This window comes from Solea senegalensis, linkage group LG17, assembly GCF_019176455.1.
Source record: "Solea senegalensis isolate Sse05_10M linkage group LG17, IFAPA_SoseM_1, whole genome shotgun sequence".
Classification (NCBI taxonomy): domain Eukaryota; kingdom Metazoa; phylum Chordata; class Actinopteri; order Pleuronectiformes; family Soleidae; genus Solea; species Solea senegalensis.
The window spans coordinates 9,191,987-9,213,386 of NC_058037.1; the positions used below are offsets into that span (position 1 = coordinate 9,191,987).

General features: G+C 39.2%; 2 protein-coding genes across 3 annotated transcripts; both read left to right on the forward strand.

Moving 5' to 3' along the window:
- The first annotated feature begins 531 nt into the window (after window positions 1-531).
- On the forward strand, window positions 532-6,459 carry sh3bgrl2 (SH3 domain binding glutamate-rich protein like 2). Its single transcript, XM_044048524.1, has 4 exons — window positions 532-760; window positions 4,402-4,587; window positions 5,529-5,609; window positions 6,118-6,459. The coding sequence occupies exons 1-4, from the start codon at window positions 596-598 to the stop codon at window positions 6,130-6,132; spliced, it is 447 nt and encodes a 148-aa protein (XP_043904459.1). The 5' UTR covers window positions 532-595; the 3' UTR covers window positions 6,133-6,459.
- A 4,323-nt stretch (window positions 6,460-10,782) lies between these two features.
- On the forward strand, window positions 10,783-21,332 carry LOC122784490 (scavenger receptor cysteine-rich type 1 protein M130-like). 2 transcript variants are annotated; one of them, XM_044049787.1, is made up of 17 exons: window positions 10,783-11,117; window positions 12,026-12,103; window positions 12,414-12,440; window positions 12,531-12,842; window positions 13,815-14,108; window positions 14,251-14,565; window positions 14,957-15,247; window positions 16,070-16,384; window positions 16,560-16,859; window positions 17,049-17,357; window positions 17,438-17,752; window positions 18,352-18,660; window positions 18,739-19,032; window positions 19,116-19,448; window positions 19,537-19,644; window positions 20,356-20,440; window positions 20,558-21,332. In XM_044049787.1, the coding sequence occupies exons 2-17, from the start codon at window positions 12,052-12,054 to the stop codon at window positions 20,700-20,702; spliced, it is 3,804 nt and encodes a 1,267-aa protein (XP_043905722.1). In that variant the 5' UTR covers window positions 10,783-11,117; window positions 12,026-12,051; the 3' UTR covers window positions 20,703-21,332. The 2 variants fall into 2 exon arrangements, with proteins under 2 accessions (XP_043905722.1, XP_043905723.1); XM_044049788.1 differs by lacking the exon at window positions 10,783-11,117 and adding an exon at window positions 11,825-11,903.
- Window positions 21,333-21,400: the final 68 nt, after the last annotated feature.

Below are 21,400 nucleotides of genomic sequence, written 5' to 3' on the forward strand. Positions count from 1 at the left end.
AATGTTTACATCATTTTAATATTTTACATTTTAACTGATGATGTACTCTGTATACCTGGTGAAAATAATATTCTGCTTTGGTGATTGTAAGTATGATGTGTATGGACATTTAAGAAAACACAACAACATTAAGAACACACAAAAACACATTTAGAAGATAACACAGCAACATGAAGAAAACAAAAAACATTAAGAAGAAAACACTACAACATTAAGAAAACACTGCAACATCAAGAAACTGAATACAACTATTACATACAACATTAAAAAAAAACGTTAAAACATAAGGAAACACATTACAAAAACACACAAAAAACTTTTAATTTAAATTAAGAAAGCAAAAAACATTACCCGAGCGCTAATTTTGTCACGTTTTCTTAATATTGTGGCGCTTTAGTGTTTGTCCCTTCAGGGCCACCGTATGTTTGACTTAATTGATGTTTATCTTTGACGATGGTTCACAACATAAGGCGATATGTGTTAATCTGAAAAGCTGACACCGGAAGTCCAGTGTTCAGTATGATGATGAGGATGAGGAGGAGGAGGAGGAGTATGATGAAGATCTCGGGTCAGCTGCTGCTGCCGCTGCTTTCACATGAACTACACGCTGAGACGCGCGTCTTCTCCCGTGTGTGTGCAATTCAAAAGAAATAACCGTGAATCGCTGCCGCCAAACGGTTTACTGTGGATTGCACGACATTTCCTCGGGATTAAAATGGTCATCAAGGTTTACGTCGCCTCTTCAACTGGTTCTGTAGCGGTGAGTGTTGATTGTAGTCTCTCAGACAAGTTGCAGGCTTGTTTACAGGTGCATCCGCGCGTGAGAGCAATCAGTAAACAAATCAGTGTATAGTCGCTGAAAACGGCACAGGATTTGCATCATAAAGTCGATTTTCAAGCTTACTGTGTTAAATATTCCACCTTTGAGTTGCAGACTTGGCTGCAACTAGCTCGACTGTCAAAGCTGAGCAAACAAAAACTATTTGTAAAACTTCTTTTCTGCTGTTGGCGTATGCAAACAAACCATGAGAGGTCCCCATTTATATTCACACAGTTTATAAATAAAGCTGCACTCAACAGCAAAGCAACACAAAAATCATAATTTACAGTGAAATCAAAGTTTGTGTGATTGGCACAGTTAAATGCTGCTCAAACTCAAACTTGTTCTATTGTAATCAGTGTTTATCAGAGTTTGTAATCACATTGAAATTGTGTGTTTCAGGTATCCTGTATCCTGAGGTACTGTTAAATGAAACCCTAAAAAATGGCCACTCCTCAAGAGAAGGCACAATGTGTATCATGGTTTATTGAGACAAAATCGGATGTGCAGACTGGGGGTTATGTTAAAGATATCGTGTATCAAACAAAGATACGGGACATTACTGACTTCATCAAAAGCATCACAAGATTTCTGATGCCATTGCCACCATTGATGAGGCTATGCCACAGCGAACATTGCTTCGTGCAACTAATGGTGCCCATATAGAGGTGTATTAAATAAGGTTAAAAAAAAACACTTATTACAATAAAACAACTCTGGTTAAGATATCTTATCAACTGCCTTTGTAACACATTTTTAGAATTGTAAAGAGACTTTATGGACACCCTGTATAAGACTGATTTGTTCAGACACAGTATGAATTGCCAAGTCCAGTGCTTCCCACATTTTTCATATGGGGCCACTTTTTTAAAGGTGACATTTCTGTCACACTTTATATTATGTTAAACAAAAGACAAACCAGTATTTTCATTTGAATTCATTTGCATTGTCCAGACTGTGACCCCGCCTATCGGCCTTTGTCAGCTGAGATTGGCACAGTACCCCACCCCCACCCTCCTCCAATAAAGTGGTAGAAAAGGGATGGATGGATGGCATATATTGTAACTCTTAATAGGTCTTAGATAAAAGTTGGAGGGAAAAAAAACAAGCTTATTTATTTAGCCCAGTTGAGCAAATCATGAGACTGGATTCAAACTGCCTTATTCTCTTATGTAAGAATGAGTTGCTTTTCACTTGTTTAATATCAAAACGTCAATATGTTTTGGATTTGAAGACAAAAATGCTTGCGGACATTGTGACAGTCGTAAAGAGTAATGGATCTGTCTTGTGGTGCCTCTTGGAGAGAGGGTCTGGCTGATAAGAGATGGAGCAGAAAAACATTCCTGCCCGAATGCTTTAAGTCTTAGGTAACGGGACAAGTGAGTAATCTATTTTTTTCATGCTCGTTTACAAAGGAGTTATTTTCGTCTCTGTGACGCATGGATGTCAAAACATGCACTCGCTCTGTCTCTCTCACACACACATTCATGCACGCTTGAAGAGCTCCACCATTTGGGTCAGTTATGCGAGTGTCAAGCTCATGTGAATGTAATTCACTCTGAATTGAGTTACAATAGATTGAATAAAGAAGAGCAACAAGACTGGAATTAAAGTGAAATTGGCGTGTGTGTGTGTGTGTGTGAGTGTGAGTGTGTGTTTGTGTGTGTAAGTGTTTGTGAAAGCGTACACAAAGGTGCAAAAGTGCGGGAATTTGTAAGCAAGAAATTAAACTTGCAATAATTAATACTACAGTTCACATATTTTCAGCAGCTGATTAGTGGGGTGGAAATAATCCCCACAGAATGGATGATGTGCAAATGAGTTTACCTCCATCACACAATAGCTGTGTGTTGGGTTCAGAACACATCACATTTACATTTTGTAATTCTCTTGTCCTAATGGTTGTGTGTTTAAAAGCATATGAGAGCAGCATACTATATTATATCTTTGCATAAATACATTTACTTCTGTTGTTCGATATCGACAGTTATTGGCTTTAAAATGAATTGCCAGATACCGACAAAATAGTAGGCTAAAAAAGCTGTTGCCTTCTTGACTTCTATGCTAGCGCCCCCTACAGCAATTTTTTTTATGCTTTTTATGCTATTTTGCACAATAAAGATATTTTATAGCCACAGCATGAAAAATATAATGTTAATTTAACTACAGAAGAGACAAAGTGACCTCTGTAGTTGGGCAAAAGGTAAGACTTAAATATAGATATCAGTTATAAGCACAAATATCGGCAAAAAGTCCAATATCATGCATTCCTGTAATTCTCCTATCATAAATTCTCCACGTGTCTTTTTTTTTACCTGTCACTAAAGGATTAGCTCTCTCTTAACCTTGAGCTAATCCCTGCATTTCAGGAAAGGCTTTCAAACACTGCCTGTACTGACATATGCTGTCATTTCACTGTGCGTTTGCTTTTAATCACTGGTAATATTTGCCATTGTCCAGTTGTTATTTAATAATCGGCCAAATATTACACATTTCTGTTCTCATGCACTTGATAAATGTTGGGAAGTCGCTAAAACTTAAAAGTTTTTATTACCTATTTCATGATCTATTGAATATTTAGATAATACATTATTTTTATTAAGGGATACGAAATGCAGTTTGTGGAGAAGGACCAGACCAGATAGAAAAATCCATCTTGGTCAACCACTATTTTTAATCCTACATGCGCGCACATACTCTGCTAGTCTAGTCTACAGACCATTAACAACTCTTCTTCTTCTGATTTTATTTGGTGGTAACGAGTAACACAGATAGTTAGAGGAAATGTATTGGATTAAAAGTAGCTAGAAATATAAATAACTGTACTATAATGTACTATCAGACTATAAACTAACAAGGATTAGGGTTCTTTAAGAAGTTTTGTCCTTTGGCCTGAAAAAACATGAGTCATTTTTCCTTATGAAGACCGTCAGTATTCATGTGCTTAAAAGGCCACACACCAAGAATCAGTGTTAGGGAGATGAAACAGACTCGTCTCGAGTGTGTGATTCCACAAGTGACTGTCTAGAACAATCCCATAAATTAAAAGCTGATAGTAATTATAGATACACATGTATTTAATATACCTCAACAATTGATTCAAGTAATCGACAGATGCAACTATAATTAAAATAACTGTTAGTTGCAGACCTACTACACTGTTGCAGGAGTTTTGGAACAGTTTATATGTCGGGGATAATAGACGGAAACATTTTGCCACAAAACAAAAGCCCCTGTTTATATTTGTTTATACTCAGTGGAAGTAGTGAAAGAGTGTTTTTTTCCACTGAGGAGAAAGAGAGATCTTTGTGTCTGTGTGTTTATGATTGTGGGAGGTTTTTTTTTCTCCTTCTAAAATTAACTTTTAACGTTTTATTTCCCACACAAACAGGGATTGTTTCCCATGGCACATGCAGTAGGACAGTACTATGGGGAGCTTTTTGCAGCTGATTGCAAACTATTTACAATGTGACTGTTTATTTCTGCTGTATTTATCTTTTTTTTTTATTCAGATACAATTGCCATCTTTTTCTCCCGTAGCCCTCACTTTTGTCATCATCTCTCTACTGCTTTGAATCAAGGTAAAAAAGCATCAGCAGGATGTCGTGGGATTCCTCGAGGCCAATCGAATTAGCTTCCAGGAGGTTGACATCACCATGCTGGAGGAGCAGAGGCTCTGGATGTACAAGAACATACCTGAGAACAAGCAGCCAGAGAGAGGAAACCCGCTGCTTCCACAAATCTTCAGCGAGGATTGCTACTGCGGGGTAAGACCATCATCGGCCTCTGTGCGGTGTTCTTCTGTGAGCGGGCAGCTCCTCATACACACATCTTACCTTCTTTAGAGGATCTTTGGTTGAAAGATTTCAGAATTATGTCTGTTGTCTCATTTTTGCGACAGGTGGTCTATTACATTTGTGAAGCGCTGCATACGGATTATCCCTAAGGCTTAACACAGCTGTGCATTTCAAACCAATCAAATGTACTTTATTGTTCCCATAGGGAAATTTTCCTTAGGCAAGAAGACAACACACTGTCAAAATAAGTGTCGCACCTGCCCTAAAAACACATTAAAACATACATCGTGAAGGCAGGACCTGACATTAAAACCCAAAAAAACATTGTCAAGAAACATAGCAGAGTGAACCTGTGTCTTTGAGTTTTGGTACAGGCGATTTGAATAAACGAGAAGCTTGGGTTTACATTTGCTCATTGTGTATCATTCGCCTGAAGATAACGGTTTATTTAGTCATGTAGAAGCTTCACAGATTATCTGAAGGGAATGGTGATCTTTTTTTTTTTACCCATCACTTTAATTGCTGTCCATGTACTTCATTCATTCTCAATCCTACTGTACAAAAACCCCCCCGGGACATTAAAAGAGTCAGTCGACTAGAACATAATCAGGAAATGGTTAACATCAGCAGGAGTTAGGACACGGTTGAGCTAACCATGCTGGAGAAAGAGAGTTGATCTGTTGCCAGTTTCATGTCCTCCACTGAAACTGCACGCTACAGTGTAATCCTGCCGTAATCCAGTTTCATGGGTGGGGCAGATTATCTCCACTGCTCGGCCTGCAGTCGCTCTCACTAGCTAAGGTCATCCGTGGTTACTCTACAGAGTCATAGTCACTGAACTCTATGAAAAGCAGGGGTGGAGAGATTAACACAGTGTTCTAAATGACTTTCCCTCTGTCTCCCCCCCCCAGGACTATGAAGACTTCTTCCAAGCAAAGGAGAACAACGCTGTGTTGGCGTTCCTGCGCGTCAGTTCCCAGCCATTAGTAAAAGTGAGTGTATTCACCGACCGCTGATTAACGTGGGTGTCATGCGTGTCGTTCAGCCAAGCAACTTCCTCGATGAGCGCTGCAATATCCCTTCACAGCGCTGCATCAGCAGCTCTTGTTTCTTCACGTTTCTCATGAAACGTTCGACTTATGACTTGACTGGTATTTCATGTCATATGAATGTCTTTTAAATGGCCGAAAGGAGAAGTCGCTATGTGTAGATTCAGCAGCTTTGTCTCCTCCTGACAGTTTTTAGATAGATAATCCAGGAAAAGTGGACACACTAGCGCTGCTTTTGGAAAAATGCAAGATGACAGAAGGTTTTTCGTGAAGCAAGCGGCACTAAAATAGCTCCACCACTTACCGTCTTAACTTGGTTAGAATGGATTTGATTAAATAAAAACCAGCAGACCTGAGATGTCTTCTCTTTTGTGTTTGAAATGTAAGTCTTAAGGGTACAAACGAGGACATAGTTAAACAAATTCTTGTGCTATTTCTTCTCCAATTCCAGGATTCAACGTCGTAGAAAGCGACAGCTGCATGGTGAGCGACAAACGGGTAACCTTTTGAAATATGGCGACACACACGGAACACGCACAACTTGTGTTGCATCACCAGCTCGTTCACCATGGTCTTTCTGCTGCTATGGTGCCACCAATTTGCCGAACGTCCGCTCCTCCCGGCTTTTTTCTTCTGTGTGGGACCTTTCCTGACCTTGAAAGAAGACTGTGAAACACAACATTCCACCCGGGACTGAAGGCTTCCAACGCAGCTCAGTGGTCGAGCGAGTCGTCTTCTACGTGCTGATGTGTCCTTGGGCAAGGCTCCTAACCCCACGTTGCTCCTGATGTCTGTGAATGGGGTATGAAAGATGAATGATTGAACAATGCACTGCACATAGATGAATGGGTGAACAATGTCGCGTATAAAGCAGCTTCGAGTGATCTATATAAATCCAAACCTTCTACCATTTAAACCACAGAAGAGGACCAACGGCATAGAGCAGAGGGAAGAAATGTTAGGTTAGGTGTGTGTGTGTGTGTGTGTGTGTGTGTGTGTGTGTGTGTGTGTGTGTGTGTGTGTGTGTGTGTGTGTGTGTGTGTGTGTGTGTGTGTGTGTGTGTGTGTGTGTGTGTGTGTGTGTGTGTATGTGTATGTGTGCGTATGCCCTAGTGTGTATGTTTCTGTTTCCATCAGCAGCTTTTAATGAAGGTTGTGTTAAGTGAGAGCTCAGAGGCAGCACTTAATGCAACCTGAAACATCCCAAGGCTTAGAAATTATTTTTGGATGTGTGTGCACGCGTGTGCGTGATAATGATGCCTTCAAAGCATAAAGCAGATTAGATCAAATTCTAGTCATTATAGTTTACACATACATACATATATATATTTACATACAGTATATATCTTATTGCCAGCCTTTATAATGTGTTTGTAGTCACTGTCAATAAATAAAAACACAAAACCTATTGTTTTACTCCACGTTCTTTGAGTAAAAAGCACAAGGTTGGCATTAATGTTGGTCTTATCTCCAAATCCTGTTTACAAAGACAAGTTAACGGGCTTTTCCTTAGAGGGTTCTGACTTCAGTGACAAGTGTTTTTTTTTTTTTTTTGTTAAAGGCTCAGTACGAAAACAACTGGTCAATGCAGTTTTCTTGGTTAAATGGCACGTTGGAAGGGATCATTTGTAACCATGGATTAAAATACTGCATATTTAATGCTATAGTAAAAAAAAAATAATAATAATATTCACAAATACTCCCATTTCACTTAAGCTCTTTATTGGTTCGTCATGTCACAAGCAGAATTACCTTTACATTTAAGCACAAAGTCTCCATCCGAGCAGTTAAAGTGAATCTTCTGAGATTCACAACAGACTGATGTACGCAGAATCAGTTTATAAAGAAGAAACTTTAATATGTTTTGGACCACAACGGTGTTCTGTGGCACAAGGTGGTGATGCTCTATGTCTTTCTGTCTTGAAACATGAAACATAGATTTTTAAAATTTTTAAAAGCCTCTTTCTCCATTCAAGTTATTGGAGGATGAGGATTTATATATATATATATATATATATATATACATATATATATATATATATATATATATATATACACGTATATATACAGTATGTAGACTACAGCAATGCACTTTCTCCATGTCATGTGACACAGCATCTATGGATCTAAGCAACTAATCATAATTAAATTCACCATCCTCTACGTTTCTCTTCTGTCCCTTTTAATGTGTTTTACATACTGAAATTAAATTTCTCATCAAGTTTCTCATCACGGTCAACTCGTTGTCCTTCTTTTTATGGCTCTCTGTAACTTCATGGTTGGCTGTAGTGAGCTGATACCCATCATAGACACGCACATACTAGACATGTGTTGCCATCTGGTGAAAAGCTATGTTTTTTTCTACTTTATGTCATTTTAATGTGATATCATTGTTGCCATTGTCCCTACAGAATTTCTCATTTATTGTTGTTTTGTGTATTTTTGTGTATGCGACTAGATTGTAGTTAATTGTAGGATTTTTCTTGTTGTCGGTTGATGGCCTCTTTTTTTGTATGGGTTATTTTGCACAATAAAGCCAATTAAAAACACAATGTGTCCACATTCCGATGTTTATATCAATCGTTACAGATGCAAACGTAAAACATACGTAGTGGCTACTGTCAACAGCCAGCAATACACATACACACAAACAGAGAATCACAGCAATGTTCAATGACCAGAATGTAAAAAATAATATGACATTAAAACCTAAAAATGTGGAATACAGTTATATCATACAGTTTTCCCTAAATTATAATTTACTTGTGGAGCATGTAAAAATAAACAGCTTTTAAAAAAGTTGTTTGTCATCAAGTCTGGAGCCATAGTGATGCAAAAAGTTGAAAAAATGTTGTAACTGTTGTTGTCTTCATGCCCCCTTGCACAAGGTGTAATGTCATTTCCCATCAGACAATGATAAATATCTGCGTGTAACGATTAATGATTAACCCAGACATCAATATGTGCTTAACCGGCTGTCCTCACCAGACGTCAGTGTCCTCCTCTGTCATCAGAAGAGCAAAAGTGATTGAAGTGAACATTATTTCATTCTTGATTGGTGCTGTGCAAGCAGAGGTTTCCAAACTTTTTCTCCTGGGTCCACAACCAAAGCCTTACCCCTCACTTCCATGCTTAACCTTAAACACATAAGTCTTATTCACATCGTAATCCTAACGTTAATTACAGCCTCAGAAATGAGGTTCTGTCTCCTTAGAACCATGTTTTGGTCTCAGTGTGTGTAGAACTTTCTAGCAGGCAAAGCTATTTGTCTTTCATTCTATTTATCTGTTCATTGTTGTAATTGGTATCAAAGCACCATTGCCTTTAAAGTGCCTTTAAGGTGCATTGTCAAAGCCATGTTTTGTTATATATTGCCATCATATGCGCCTTTGGTTCAAGTTCAAGGTTCAAGGTTTTTTTTTGACATTTGTACTTAAACAGACAGTCCAGGCACATTGGAAATCTTGTGCGGGTTCTACGAGTCAGTTGTAGGAGACAGATACACAAACTTAAGTATAAATATAAATATAAAAGTATAAAAGTAGACCTCAAATTAAAATCTATACAGAGTATAAAAGATAATAAAAGATGTAGAAGATGTGGAAAAAAAAAACCAAAAAAATAAAAAATATACAGATATACAACAGATTTTGTAGTATTGCACTGGGGTGTATTGTATCAACAGAACCTGTACAATATCTTCAGAACCTGTACGATCAGCCAGCAGAAATCTGGACAGTGTGGCTCGGACAAGGTCAGTGTTGTTAGTACCAGAAAAGGGCAGTTTATATGCTGACAAGGCCAGTGTTGTTTATAACACACACACACACACACACACACACACATGTTTGCGCATCATTTGTAGTGAGGACGCTCATAGACTATGCATTCCCTAGTGCCTAAACCTAAAACCATCAAAAAGCCATTTTAAGTCGTGACAGAATGTGAGGACCAGACAAAATGTCCTCACTTTTGTTTTTGGTCCTTACAAAGATACCCATACAAGAACACACACAGACACACACACTTATAAAAAACACTCTGATATTATTCCTTGACAGAAGAGTGTCAGTAAATGAAACTCTCAAGTTAATATTTTTGTGTGCGTGTGTCCACCATTGCTTGGAAAAGAAAAAAAAACTGATTTTACAGATGTTTGTTGACTGTATATGTGTGGGATTTGTCTTCCTTATAACATAAATCATTACATTTTAAGGTGAAGACATGTTATACGGTTAGAATGAGGTTAGGATTAGCTTGAAGGAATACTTCACCGATTTGCATTTAGCTTTGTGTTAATATAGGGTTATTGGGGTAGTATTTTTGAAAAAGTGTGCTTTCCAACATCAGTTTCCCCTTAGTAATGGAATGTCTTTATTCTTTTTTTTGCTACGTGCCCACCAGTGACGATTGGTCCTGTTAGCGTAACTGTTAGCAAAGATGGCGGACACTGTTTACATTCTGGGAATGACGAGTGGGTCTAAAAAGTGTGAAATTAGACCTCATTCCCTCATATTTTGTTGAAATCTGAGGAGACAGAATACAAAAACACACAAAAGAAAACCCCCGAAAATCTGACCCGCTTCTTCCATTACGCACAATATGTATCCATTATTTGCATGAGTGCAGCATGCCTCATTATGCTGTGCTGCAATGTTTGGGAGACATAAACAAAAATGTCTGTTCAAACTTTTAAACACAGCTACTATGGAAAATAAACATACAGTAACAAACACTTCATCATCAGTGTTCCGCGACAAAATACTTGATTTAGCCAACAGTAACTAATCTAAAACTCCTTTTGTAAAGTCGCCAATTTTCTAATTTGTCTGTGAGATTTGCTCTCCAATCTGTCTTGATCACTTGATCAGGACCCAAACATGATGGGTCTTGGTTTCAAGGATTCTGTCTGATGTGGTGCCAATAATGTCAAGGGGAAGTTTAGATCATGTGATGTGCAGATGTGCAACTGTACAGCGGATACAGATGAAGGAAATCCATTATGTTTCTAAACAGATTTCCAAACAGCTCAAAGTGCTGAATAGAGAAATCAGTTGGGCAATACCACATAAGTCACACCCTGACACTATGAATAAAAATCCAAAGAGCATCATGTATAATGCACCATGCAAACATATGTGACAAATTATTTCATGAGATTTCAGGACAAAAATTGTCCTTTATAAGTCTGATTTTTGGTTTTTTTTAACATAAGGAAATTCCAGTTGGTACCATGGAAAATGTCACGGGAAGACTGTGAAGGGTAGATCATTTTCTGAGAACACTGAATGAAAAGAGCCTCACAAGGGGAAGTATGCTTCTTTTATTAACACAACAAAAAACAGAATAAGAAGTGCTTCTGTCAAGTCAGGCATTTGCGAATGAAGGAGGAGATCGGACTCTTCAAGGCCATCATCACTTGAACAAAACGGTAGCAAGCCGTCGTTTTAAGGTAAGAAAATTGAAGGAATGCATTCATATTTCTTTTTTTTTTGGACAATTAGTCATTTGAAAGCTTGGGAATCAATCATGCAGGATATTCTCTATAACATGTGCATATACATCACTTTGCAGCATAAAGAAAGGACGCCAAGATAATATTGAAATGTTGATTAGATTGCCTTAAAAAGTGTATAACTATAATAGAGATTGCCACTGCAAAAATATTTATAGATCTATACATATAAGCAAATACATTTGTGTAGCAATAGCATTTCAATGTGTTTATTTTGCTTTTTTATTCCATTTTTTGCATTTTACAGAAACTTTGAAAGATAGCAACACACGGCAACAGTTCAAAATATATTTAATGAGGATAGAAAAATGTGGTATTTGCAATGTATATTTATATAAATGACCAAGCAAAGGTAAGAGGGGACACGCAGTTAACGTTAGAGGTCACATGTCAAGTTCACCTCTTGACATTTGCTCACAACAACTCCCTATTTGATCTACATATTGTTACTTTTATTTTTCTGCAATTGCTGCCTCTTATTATGTGCAAATGAAGTGACTCTTGGGCATTATGTAAAACATTTGTGTATTTTGTAAAAAGAAACACGTAGATCTTGCAAAAAGAGAACTAAATCTGTTCAGCTCTGATCCTCCGCCTTTAATGATTGATCAAAATGTCAACAAACATCGAGTTTGCAGTCCAAGTCCGGCCAGTCCACTTTATTCTATCACTGGAACTGCTACTATCTTTTGGAAGTTTTAAATGGGACCTTCATTTTGATTTGTGAGGGTTTTTTTTATTTCAATATTTGAGAGTTATTGGGCTGATTTTTCATTCACCCTTAGATTTAGATTCAATTTTACAGCAGCATTAATGATTGGTAAATTCTTACTCTTCCACAACAGGATTTTATCAACTCCGAAGATACAATATGATCTTCATTTCGACTGAAAAGCGACAGTTTGTCCTGTATTTGTCCATCGGTGAGTTTCTGTCTTGTTCATTTGACGAACCTTGACATCTTCAGTGTAGTGAAAGCTGTTTGTTTGCCTACTTTCAAAACCAGGACAGAGGTAAAGAGAAGTGGAAAGGCAAAAGAAAAAGACAAATTATTCTATTTTTGCATTTATTTGTTTGTATTTTCCTTCTCATTATAATTGTGTCAGAGTTGATGCTAGATAATCGTCTTTGGAACACTTTAGCAAATGGAATTTCAGCTCTCAAGAGGCAACATTGAAACTAGTGACTGCTGGGTTTAATAAAGATTTTTTTTGTTATATATTTCTGCTGTAGGTCTACTGAGTCTCCCACTTTTTACAGGTCAGTAAGTTTAAAGTTTTATGCCTTCAAACCCTTTCATATCAAAATTTATGACGAGCAGGCCTTCAACTGTTGTTCTTCCATTTCCAGAATGTGATAAAATCAGAGTGGTGGGGCCTTCTCGTTGCTCTGGTAGAGTGGAGGTCTTCCACAAGGATAGTTGGGGAACAGTGTGTGATGATCATTGGAGCGTTGCCAATGCTGAGGTGGTGTGTCGAGAGTTAGGCTGCGGGACAGTTATTGAGTCCAAAAAAGCTGCCACCTTTGGCCAAGGAGAGGGTAGTATATGGTTGGATGATGTGCAATGTTCTGGTCATGAGACGTCCCTCGCAAAGTGCCCGCACAGATCTTTTGGGGAACATAACTGTGGCCACAGTGAGGATGCTGGAGTGATCTGCTCAGGTAAGAGTCAATTGTTACCTAAAATAACTTTCACCTTAAACATTGAGAAGACTTGTATGCCCAAGTGCTTGGTACAAATCAAACAAAAACTAATTCTTGCATTAATAAGGAATTTGGGTTTGGTAGGCCGGGACAGGCGAGCTGTTTCTGCCGAGCTGTGACAAATGGCTACGAGCTGGAGTTATAGATTGCTTATGAATTAAATACTTTTTTTTCAATTAGAAAGACTTCATTTGTCTCAGAAGCTGTTGTCTACTTCAAGAGACCGTCAACTGCTGTACACATACACTGCAATAGGGCGGAAGTCAGAGATTTCTAATGAAAAAAAACATAGCTGCAACAAGAGGATACAGTTTGTGCAGTTAAAACCTTTGTTACCACTTGACAAAGACGCTGTTTTCAGCCTCCAAGCTTAGTAGCATAGCAGCTCTTTCCACTGTTTAATCATATATTTTTTGCCATCATCATAACTGTTTTTGCACCAGTTTGGCTTTGAGTAGTGCTGGTAGTTAATGTTGTTATGCTGATGCTTCCTGGGCTACTGGTAAAGTTTGGTAAAGTCAGAATTCACTATGAGCTTGCATTAAATAGTAATGATGTTAGTGTATGCCAAGTCATCACCATTTTATCAAGGAGGGAAGTCTATGGGAAAATGAGCTTTCTTCACCTTCATATTTCCCTGACAAGTTAGTTTTGTGCACTTATGACTAGCACTTCATAGTTTGTTCTACTTGAAGCTCTTACTTACTTCTAGCTCTTATATGTACCCAAATGTTTAAATGCACTTTTGTAAGTCGCTTTGGATAAAAGCGTCTGCTAAATGACATGTAATGTAATGTGTCCTGTAAGAAAGTACATACTGTGAATTTTATAAATAGAAAAACTCAACTGTATTCATTAAGTGCCTTTTCCCAAGGTCCTGCATAACACCCTTTACAGATTTTCTTTAATTTCTGACCCCATTATTTGCAGAGGATGTGAGGGTGGTCAATGGAAGCAACCGGTGTAATGGCAGAGTGGAGGTCTATGAAAATGGCAACTGGAAACAGGTTTGCAACAGTGACTGGGGCAAGGATGAAGCCTCCGTGGTGTGCCGCGAGATTAACTGTGGTAGTCCTGACATAAAGGCAGTACCACCATATTTTGGGGATTCTCGGAACCTGCTTGCAGTCAAAACCAAGTGTTTTGGAAATGAGAGCACTATTTCACAGTGCAAATTTCAAGAACTTAAAGAACCCTGCGGAGATGCTACTATTTTGTGTATAAGTAAGTCGTCCATGTGCAATACCACTTGTTCTTTTTGTTATGAGATGATGGTGCTTGTCTCTGCTCAACTGAGTCATGTCTACTACACGATTCGTTTTGTCATGAAATTTACACCTTGATATATTTTCTTTTATCCTAACAGATGATAAACCAACTCGTCTGGTGAATGGGACACATAAGTGCTCTGGTCGAGTGGAAGTCTACCATTATGGGACGTGGGGAAGTGTCTGTGATGACAAATGGGGACTGCAGGAGGCAGCTGTTGTTTGCCGAGAAATGAATTGTGGGAATGCCATTTCAGTCAAGTACAAGGCCTTCTATGGCAGTGGTCATGAACAGGTTTGGATGGATGATACTGAGTGCACTGGTCTTGAGAAGTCCCTCGCTGACTGCCCTCACAGAGGTTTTGGGGATCATGACTGTGACCATACTGAAGATGCGGGTGTCGAATGCTCAGGTACCACATAGACGAGGTCATTCATCAATGCAATGATGGTACATAATCGTGTTGCTAGTTGGTGGAAGCTGCAGCTCGACTGCAGAAGCTTTAATGTTGATTTGGGGGATGGGACGTTCCAATTGAATTTGGAAAGAAATGTTTAATTCATATTTAATTTCATATTTTGCTGAGTGCTTGTTGTTCAAACATTGTATTAATATCAGTTCTAAATTGCTACCGGGAAAAAAACTGTAGCTTCTCACAGTATTCCTGCACTGTTCCTCTTTTTGTGGAACAATCCGTACCCATAAGCCTAAAAAGCAAGAAAATACAGTATGCCATTGCTTAAATATAATAATTTACATTTAACATTTTCAACACAACCTCTTTTTAACCACTTATGATCCAGAGACTACCAGATTGACCAATGGAACGGACCGATGCTCTGGAAGAGTGGAGGTCTTCCACAATGACCACTGGGGAGCAATTTGCTCTCATACCTGGGGCCTCAGTGACGCTGCTATAGTATGTAAGGAGCTTGGCTGTGGAATGCCCAAAAAATCCCAAGACAATCTCTATTTTGGTAAAAGTGGCCTGAGAAAGTTTACAAGTCGATGCTCTGGCATTGTGGACTCTATCAGCCAGTGCAACCTTCAAGAGTATTTGGGGCCATGTGATAGTGTTTCTCTTTCATGCACAGGTAAGACACACAAGGTAAAGTTTCACAACAGCACTGTTATACTTGGGCATAGGGTTTTTGATGACACATAACTCTGTATGACAGAAACATTTAGTTTTTTTGATACGTTTACTTTACTTACTGGCCCATGCCTAATGACTTAGACTTAGACTTCCTTTTATTGTCATTGCACAGAAAACACAGCAGTGAAAACTGGCAACGAAATTTCGTTGCTTGGCAGCAGATAAGAAACCAACACATAGCATTGAATTTTGTCACTTATGAGTTTTGATGAGTCTTTTATCTTAAAATACCCCTTAAATTACCCTAACCCTAATGGCCGCAGGTGCACCCATGGTAGGGAAGTGGAAATAGCACACAACTCCTAATATGGACATCCTGGATGTGTGTGTGTTTATAGGTCACATATTCAGGCTGATTGTTGAGTCAAAGTTATGATTCATTTGATATCGCATTCAGTAGCGATATAAAGTAGCAATAATTGTGCAGAAGTCACAAAATGAGACCTTTTCTTTTTGTTCATAGAAGCGAGTCAAGTGGACTTTGAACTGTGACGTAGTTCCAAATTTCACAAATTCAATCCGATTTCAAACATTTTGAGTAGTTGTTGCTCAGGTGCATAGACTAGATGCACTGTTTTGCTCACCGGTGTTAGTAAAAAAGATCATACCTTTCAGATTTTCAAAAGCTGATTTTGTGCCCTTCGTCAGATATGACGATTGTAACGCGATACAGATCAAATGTCAACAGATGTGAAAGTCATTGAGCGAAGTAAAGCATATGTGATACGAGGATATTTAACATGAGTGGACCTGTCCTCAGATACTCCCCCGCTGAGGCTTGCCAATGGCACTGACCAATGCTCTGGCAGAGTGGAGATTCTCCATAATGGCCAGTGGGGAACAGTGTGTGATGATGAGTGGGACATCAAAGATGCTCAGGTTGTGTGCAGAGCCATGGACTGTGGATCAGCTCAGACAGCCAAATCCAGTGCTTTCTTTGGTCCGGGCACAGGAGAAATCCTGATGGATGATGTTAAGTGTTTAGGGAATGAGACATCCCTTTTACACTGTCAACATCCCAATTTAGGAAAGAATAACTGTGGTCACGGTGAAGATGCTGGTGTGGTGTGTTCAGGTATGTTTTTTGGTTTGTTCACACCTATTTTATTCATTTCATAAAGTGGCCTTCATGGTTACATTTACAGTATATCACTGTTAAATGAATATTTTGCTGGCTGTTAAGTATTAAACCACTATATTGAATTCAGGATGTGACATTTTTCATAACTAACTGTCTCTTTGGTTTGTAGCTACTATTAGACTGATCAATGGGACTGACCTGTGCTCTGGCACGGTGGAGGTCCGCTATAATGGCCAGTGGTTGCCAGCACTCAATCTAAACTGGGGGATGAATGAAGCTTCCGCTGTGTGCAAAGAGATGAACTGTGGAGATCCGATCGAAGCCAGGGGGTCGACTGGTCAAGGTGGAGATCTGAGAGGCTCCAAGATCAAGTGCGGCAATCGAGATACCTCTCTTGCACAGTGCTCAGTGACAGAATATGTAAGGACCGGCCACGATCGTGTCGAAGAGGCGTTTGTCAAATGTTCAGGTAAAACTCAATGAGGAATACCTGAAAATTAAATCAATTATCATTACCTTCGATATGACAAAAGAAAAATACTGCAGCCATTGCATAGCCATATTAATTATGACAAAATTTCTCCCTTGAAATGGTACTGTTGGTATATAAGCATTATGTAACCAGATTTCCCTTTTTTTTTATAACTATAATTTCCAGGCAATGCGAAATTGGTTGGTGGGACCAATTCTTGTGTTGGAAGAGTGGAGTACTTTGACAAAGGCCAATGGGGATCTGTGTGTGGCGAATCCTGGGATATGAACAATGCCGCAGTGTTGTGCCAACAGCTGAATTGTGGGAAGGTCTTTAAAATTACTACCAGTACTGAACAGGGACACAGCACAGTACAAACCTGGAATAGTCAAATTGAATGTCAAGGATCGGAGTCGACTCTGAACCAGTGTCGACAAACTTTATTCACAGACAGACAGTGCAACGCCACCTCAATCGCTGGTGTTGTCTGCGCAGGTGATAGAAAGCTCTCTCACACCAGATTATTTTCACATTTTAAATACCTGCTATTATTTACCGAACGCTCATCTTTACAGGAAGTTTGGGGGCCCGATTGGTAAGTGACCAGGATGAGTGCTCTGGAAGAGTAGAGGTTCGTCACGGTGAGGTCTGGCAAACAGTGTGTGACACGGACTGGACGCTAAGCAAAGCCAATGTGGTGTGTGAGCTGCTGGAGTGTGGATTTGCGGTGAACGCTTTTGGTGATGCCCATTTTGGACAAGGCATTGGACCAGTTGTGGAGGGTAACAACTTGTGTTTTGACAACGTGACGTCTCTGAAGCAGTGCTCACTCAGCGGGTTCAGAGGATCAACATGTGGACATGGACATGACGCTGGTGTTGTCTGTGCAGGTAAAACCTACAGCATGTGCTCCAAATTCTCACTTTCAGCAGGACAAGTTATATCATCACTATTTCTTTCACATTAGTAGCCTTTTTATTCAGTTTACTTTTTTTTTAGTCCAGTACAACATTTTAGGAAATATATTTTGTGGGTATATAGACAATTCTGTAACAATTACTGCCTCCTCCTTCCTCCCAAAACACCATGAAGTGACAATGAAGTGATTAAGTGATTTGCTGCGCGTGTTTTTATATTTTAATTATTCATATTTACTTTTGACTGATTTGCCAACTCCTCCACCTTCCTCAAGCGTATGAACGTTTTGAAACAGTCACTCTTGATGAATCCTCTAGTGAAGGTTGGTTGTTAGAGTTTCCTTCCCTGTTGAGTCACTTCACTCAGCTAAAAAGTGTTGTAGTTGACACTAAATGGACAAAGTGGAAAGGTTTGCCTTTCAGCTTCTTTTACACTGGCACGGCATGATAACAAATATGTGTATAAATGTGATATATGTATATGAATACACATGTATGCCATTTAATATAAAATATCAATAATATTAACTGTAAATGCGTGTGTGTCACAACGTTCCTCTTTTCACACGCAGCAAAGCTTCGTTTGGTTGGCAGCTCAAGCCAGTGCTCTGGTCGAGTGGAACTTTACTATAGAGGCCAGTGGGGAACTGTGTGTGATGACGAATGGCAGATGAGCAACGCTGATGTGGTGTGCAGACAGCTTGGCTGTGGGCATGCAGTTGCTGCACCTCAAAGTGCCCACTTTGGTAGAGGCAGTGGTCCAATATGGTTGGACAATGTGGAGTGTACAGGTGTGGAGACTGCTCTCACACACTGCACGCATGCTGGTTTTGGAGAGAATAACTGTGGGCACGGTGAAGATGCCGGCGTTATATGTTTAGGTGAGACGCTTATCACTGCATTGGCATTGTCGTGTCACAACCATATATTTATTTCTTTTTTTTCTTTGTTATTTTCAGGCGCTCTACAAAAACCCCAAATCACTTTCAGTCCTTCTGCAGAGGTAAGCTGGGGTGATAGAGTTGAGATCACCTGTAGCGTAGTTACGGAAATCTCGGGTGGGACGTTCATCCTGAAAAAGACCCCAGGATCATTTAAAATGGAGAAATTCTCTGAGAACGAAGCTGCAACTTTTGCCTTCCCGAGTGTGGACTTCAATCATAAAGGGTCGTATTACTGTGAATATCAAAAGAAACTGCCCGAGCAAGAGATCTACTACCCTCAAGGAAATACTGCAGATCTCTCTGTTATAGGTCAGTAATACTGCTCTGTAACAACACTGGAAATTGAAAATTCAATAATGCAATCGACACAACCTTGTATCTCTCTTCTTCAGTGAAAATGGAGACGCCTAGCATCTCACTGACTTCTCCTCATGCAATGGTGATCTACAGCCCTGACAAAATATCGGTCGACCAAGGCAGCATCTTCTCCATTTCTTGCTCTACGTATTCCAAATATCCTGGAGGTGTTTTCCACCTGATGTCTAAGAGGAACGCCACTGATATGAAGCCAGCATTTGGCCACTCTGTCTTCAACATGGCATACTTTGAATTCCCTCCGGTAGACTTTAAAGATCAAGGAGATTATGCCTGCGTCTACAGCGTTAACCTCTCCTCAACAGTTTACAGCTCCAGTCCCTCCAAGTCCCTCCAAGTCACCGTAGTCGGTAAGACTCAAAGAGGAAAAGTGCAAAACACCAGTTATGTGGCTAAATATATTTTCACTGCCACCACTTAATCATTTCATTTCTACAGCAACCTCGGGATCTCCAGTCGTCACAGGACTTGTGGTCAGTTTAGTGATTTTGCTAGTTGTGGTGTTGATAGGCTTCCTGGTCTGGAGAAGGAGATGGCGCAGCACTGGTGAGTGTAGCAGAACCACATTATGTTTCTTAAATGGTCTAAGCTGTACCAATCAGTATTTTGGATGATGGAAACTGAAATTGATAGACAGTTCCACTCTACTCTGTGGAGCTGTTTATTCCAGTGGACGCCACCTGCCTAAAACCATTTGCAGTAAAATTATAGTTTGTACATATCAAGTGCTAAAACACACCAATTTTGGAAGGTAGCTCACACAGTTGCAAACAGCAGAAGCAAAGTGTTTATAAATGCCTGCATCCATCCATCTTCTACCACTTTATCCTCCACATGAGGGTCGTGGGGGGCACTGTGCCAATCTCAGCTGACATAGGTTGAAAGGCGGGGTCACACCCTGGACAGTTCGGATATATTATGTTTTTAACCAACTAACATTCCTTAAAAATAGTGCCACAAAGCACGCTTCGTCATATTTTCACTACACATTTGTGTATCTTTAACAATAGAAACTCATTTTCGTTTTACTTGCCCTTTGGGCCTTTTGTACAATAAACAAATCTCTTCAATCATGTTTGCTTTCGCATCTTTGTAATCTGCTTGGAGTTCAACATTCCCAAAATATGGGAATTTATAAACAAAGGATTTGTAGGTGACGATGTGACAATATTGTAATATAATAGTGTATTTATCTTTCAAATATGTCGCATATCTTTAAAGGAATGGCTGTTTGTTGATTAAACTTGTCTTGTTCAGGTACCATGGTTCTGTTCAGTAACAGGTCCGGAGGAACAGTAAAGCAAGATAGAGAAGACCGAAGCAATGGAGCACTCTCTGGGAGGTATGGAAGAAAAATGAGTGCCATACAGTACATACAAACACACATCATACATACACACATACATTTAAATCCAACAAAATGAAAAAGAAATCAATGCTTGCGATTTTCAACTTTCAGTACCCTGGTGAATGAACGTGCTGGTCGCAGTAGCAGCCCAGAAGAAAAGAGTACGGATGTCGAACTTGATAACTCTGTTGAAAGAGTCCCAGAGGACCTGGCTGGGAGAGTGTGTTATGAGCTTGAGCCACTCGTTTTTTCTTGATAAAAAAAGATGCTGAAGGGACAACTTGTGTTGTGTATCGTCATCTTGTAGTGACGTTGCAGTGATAAACTGATGGACCCCGGGCTACGCGCCGCACGATCATAGTTAAGAAGATGAAGTATTAGTAAAACGAGATCAGCTGCTGTAATGTTTGTGCTAGATCTAGGAACAGTAGGAGCATGCGATAATTCTCTTTTTTTCCCATCTATTTTTAAGTAAACTACTTTTGGAAATCATTACTTTTTGCAGCAATTAAAAACAATTATATTGAACAGCATCAATGCTGATGTGTTTTAATTTAATACTTACTTTAATGAATCTGCAGTGATTTTATTTTTCACAAACCAAGGTGTCACATAAGTGTCGGAATATACACTTCATGAATATTGGCTTTACTTCTTGCATTGTCTTTTTATTGCGTGATCATTTCTTTCTTGTGTCTCTTTGTTTTTTTACTGTCAATGCTGATCAATAAATGTATATTTCTTACAACATGTTCTCTTTTTCATGAGCCATGAGTATGTGATGTGGATAGTAGTACAATCTATCTATCTACCTACAGAATGTCTTTCATAAGAAAAGGTTATTTTATGGAGTAAAATAAAGATACAGTATGTTCCTCTGATATAAGGTGTAGCACAAGTAAAGAGTCTAAGTGCAAATATGTAAGTCAAACACTTCCTCTATGTGTAATGTAT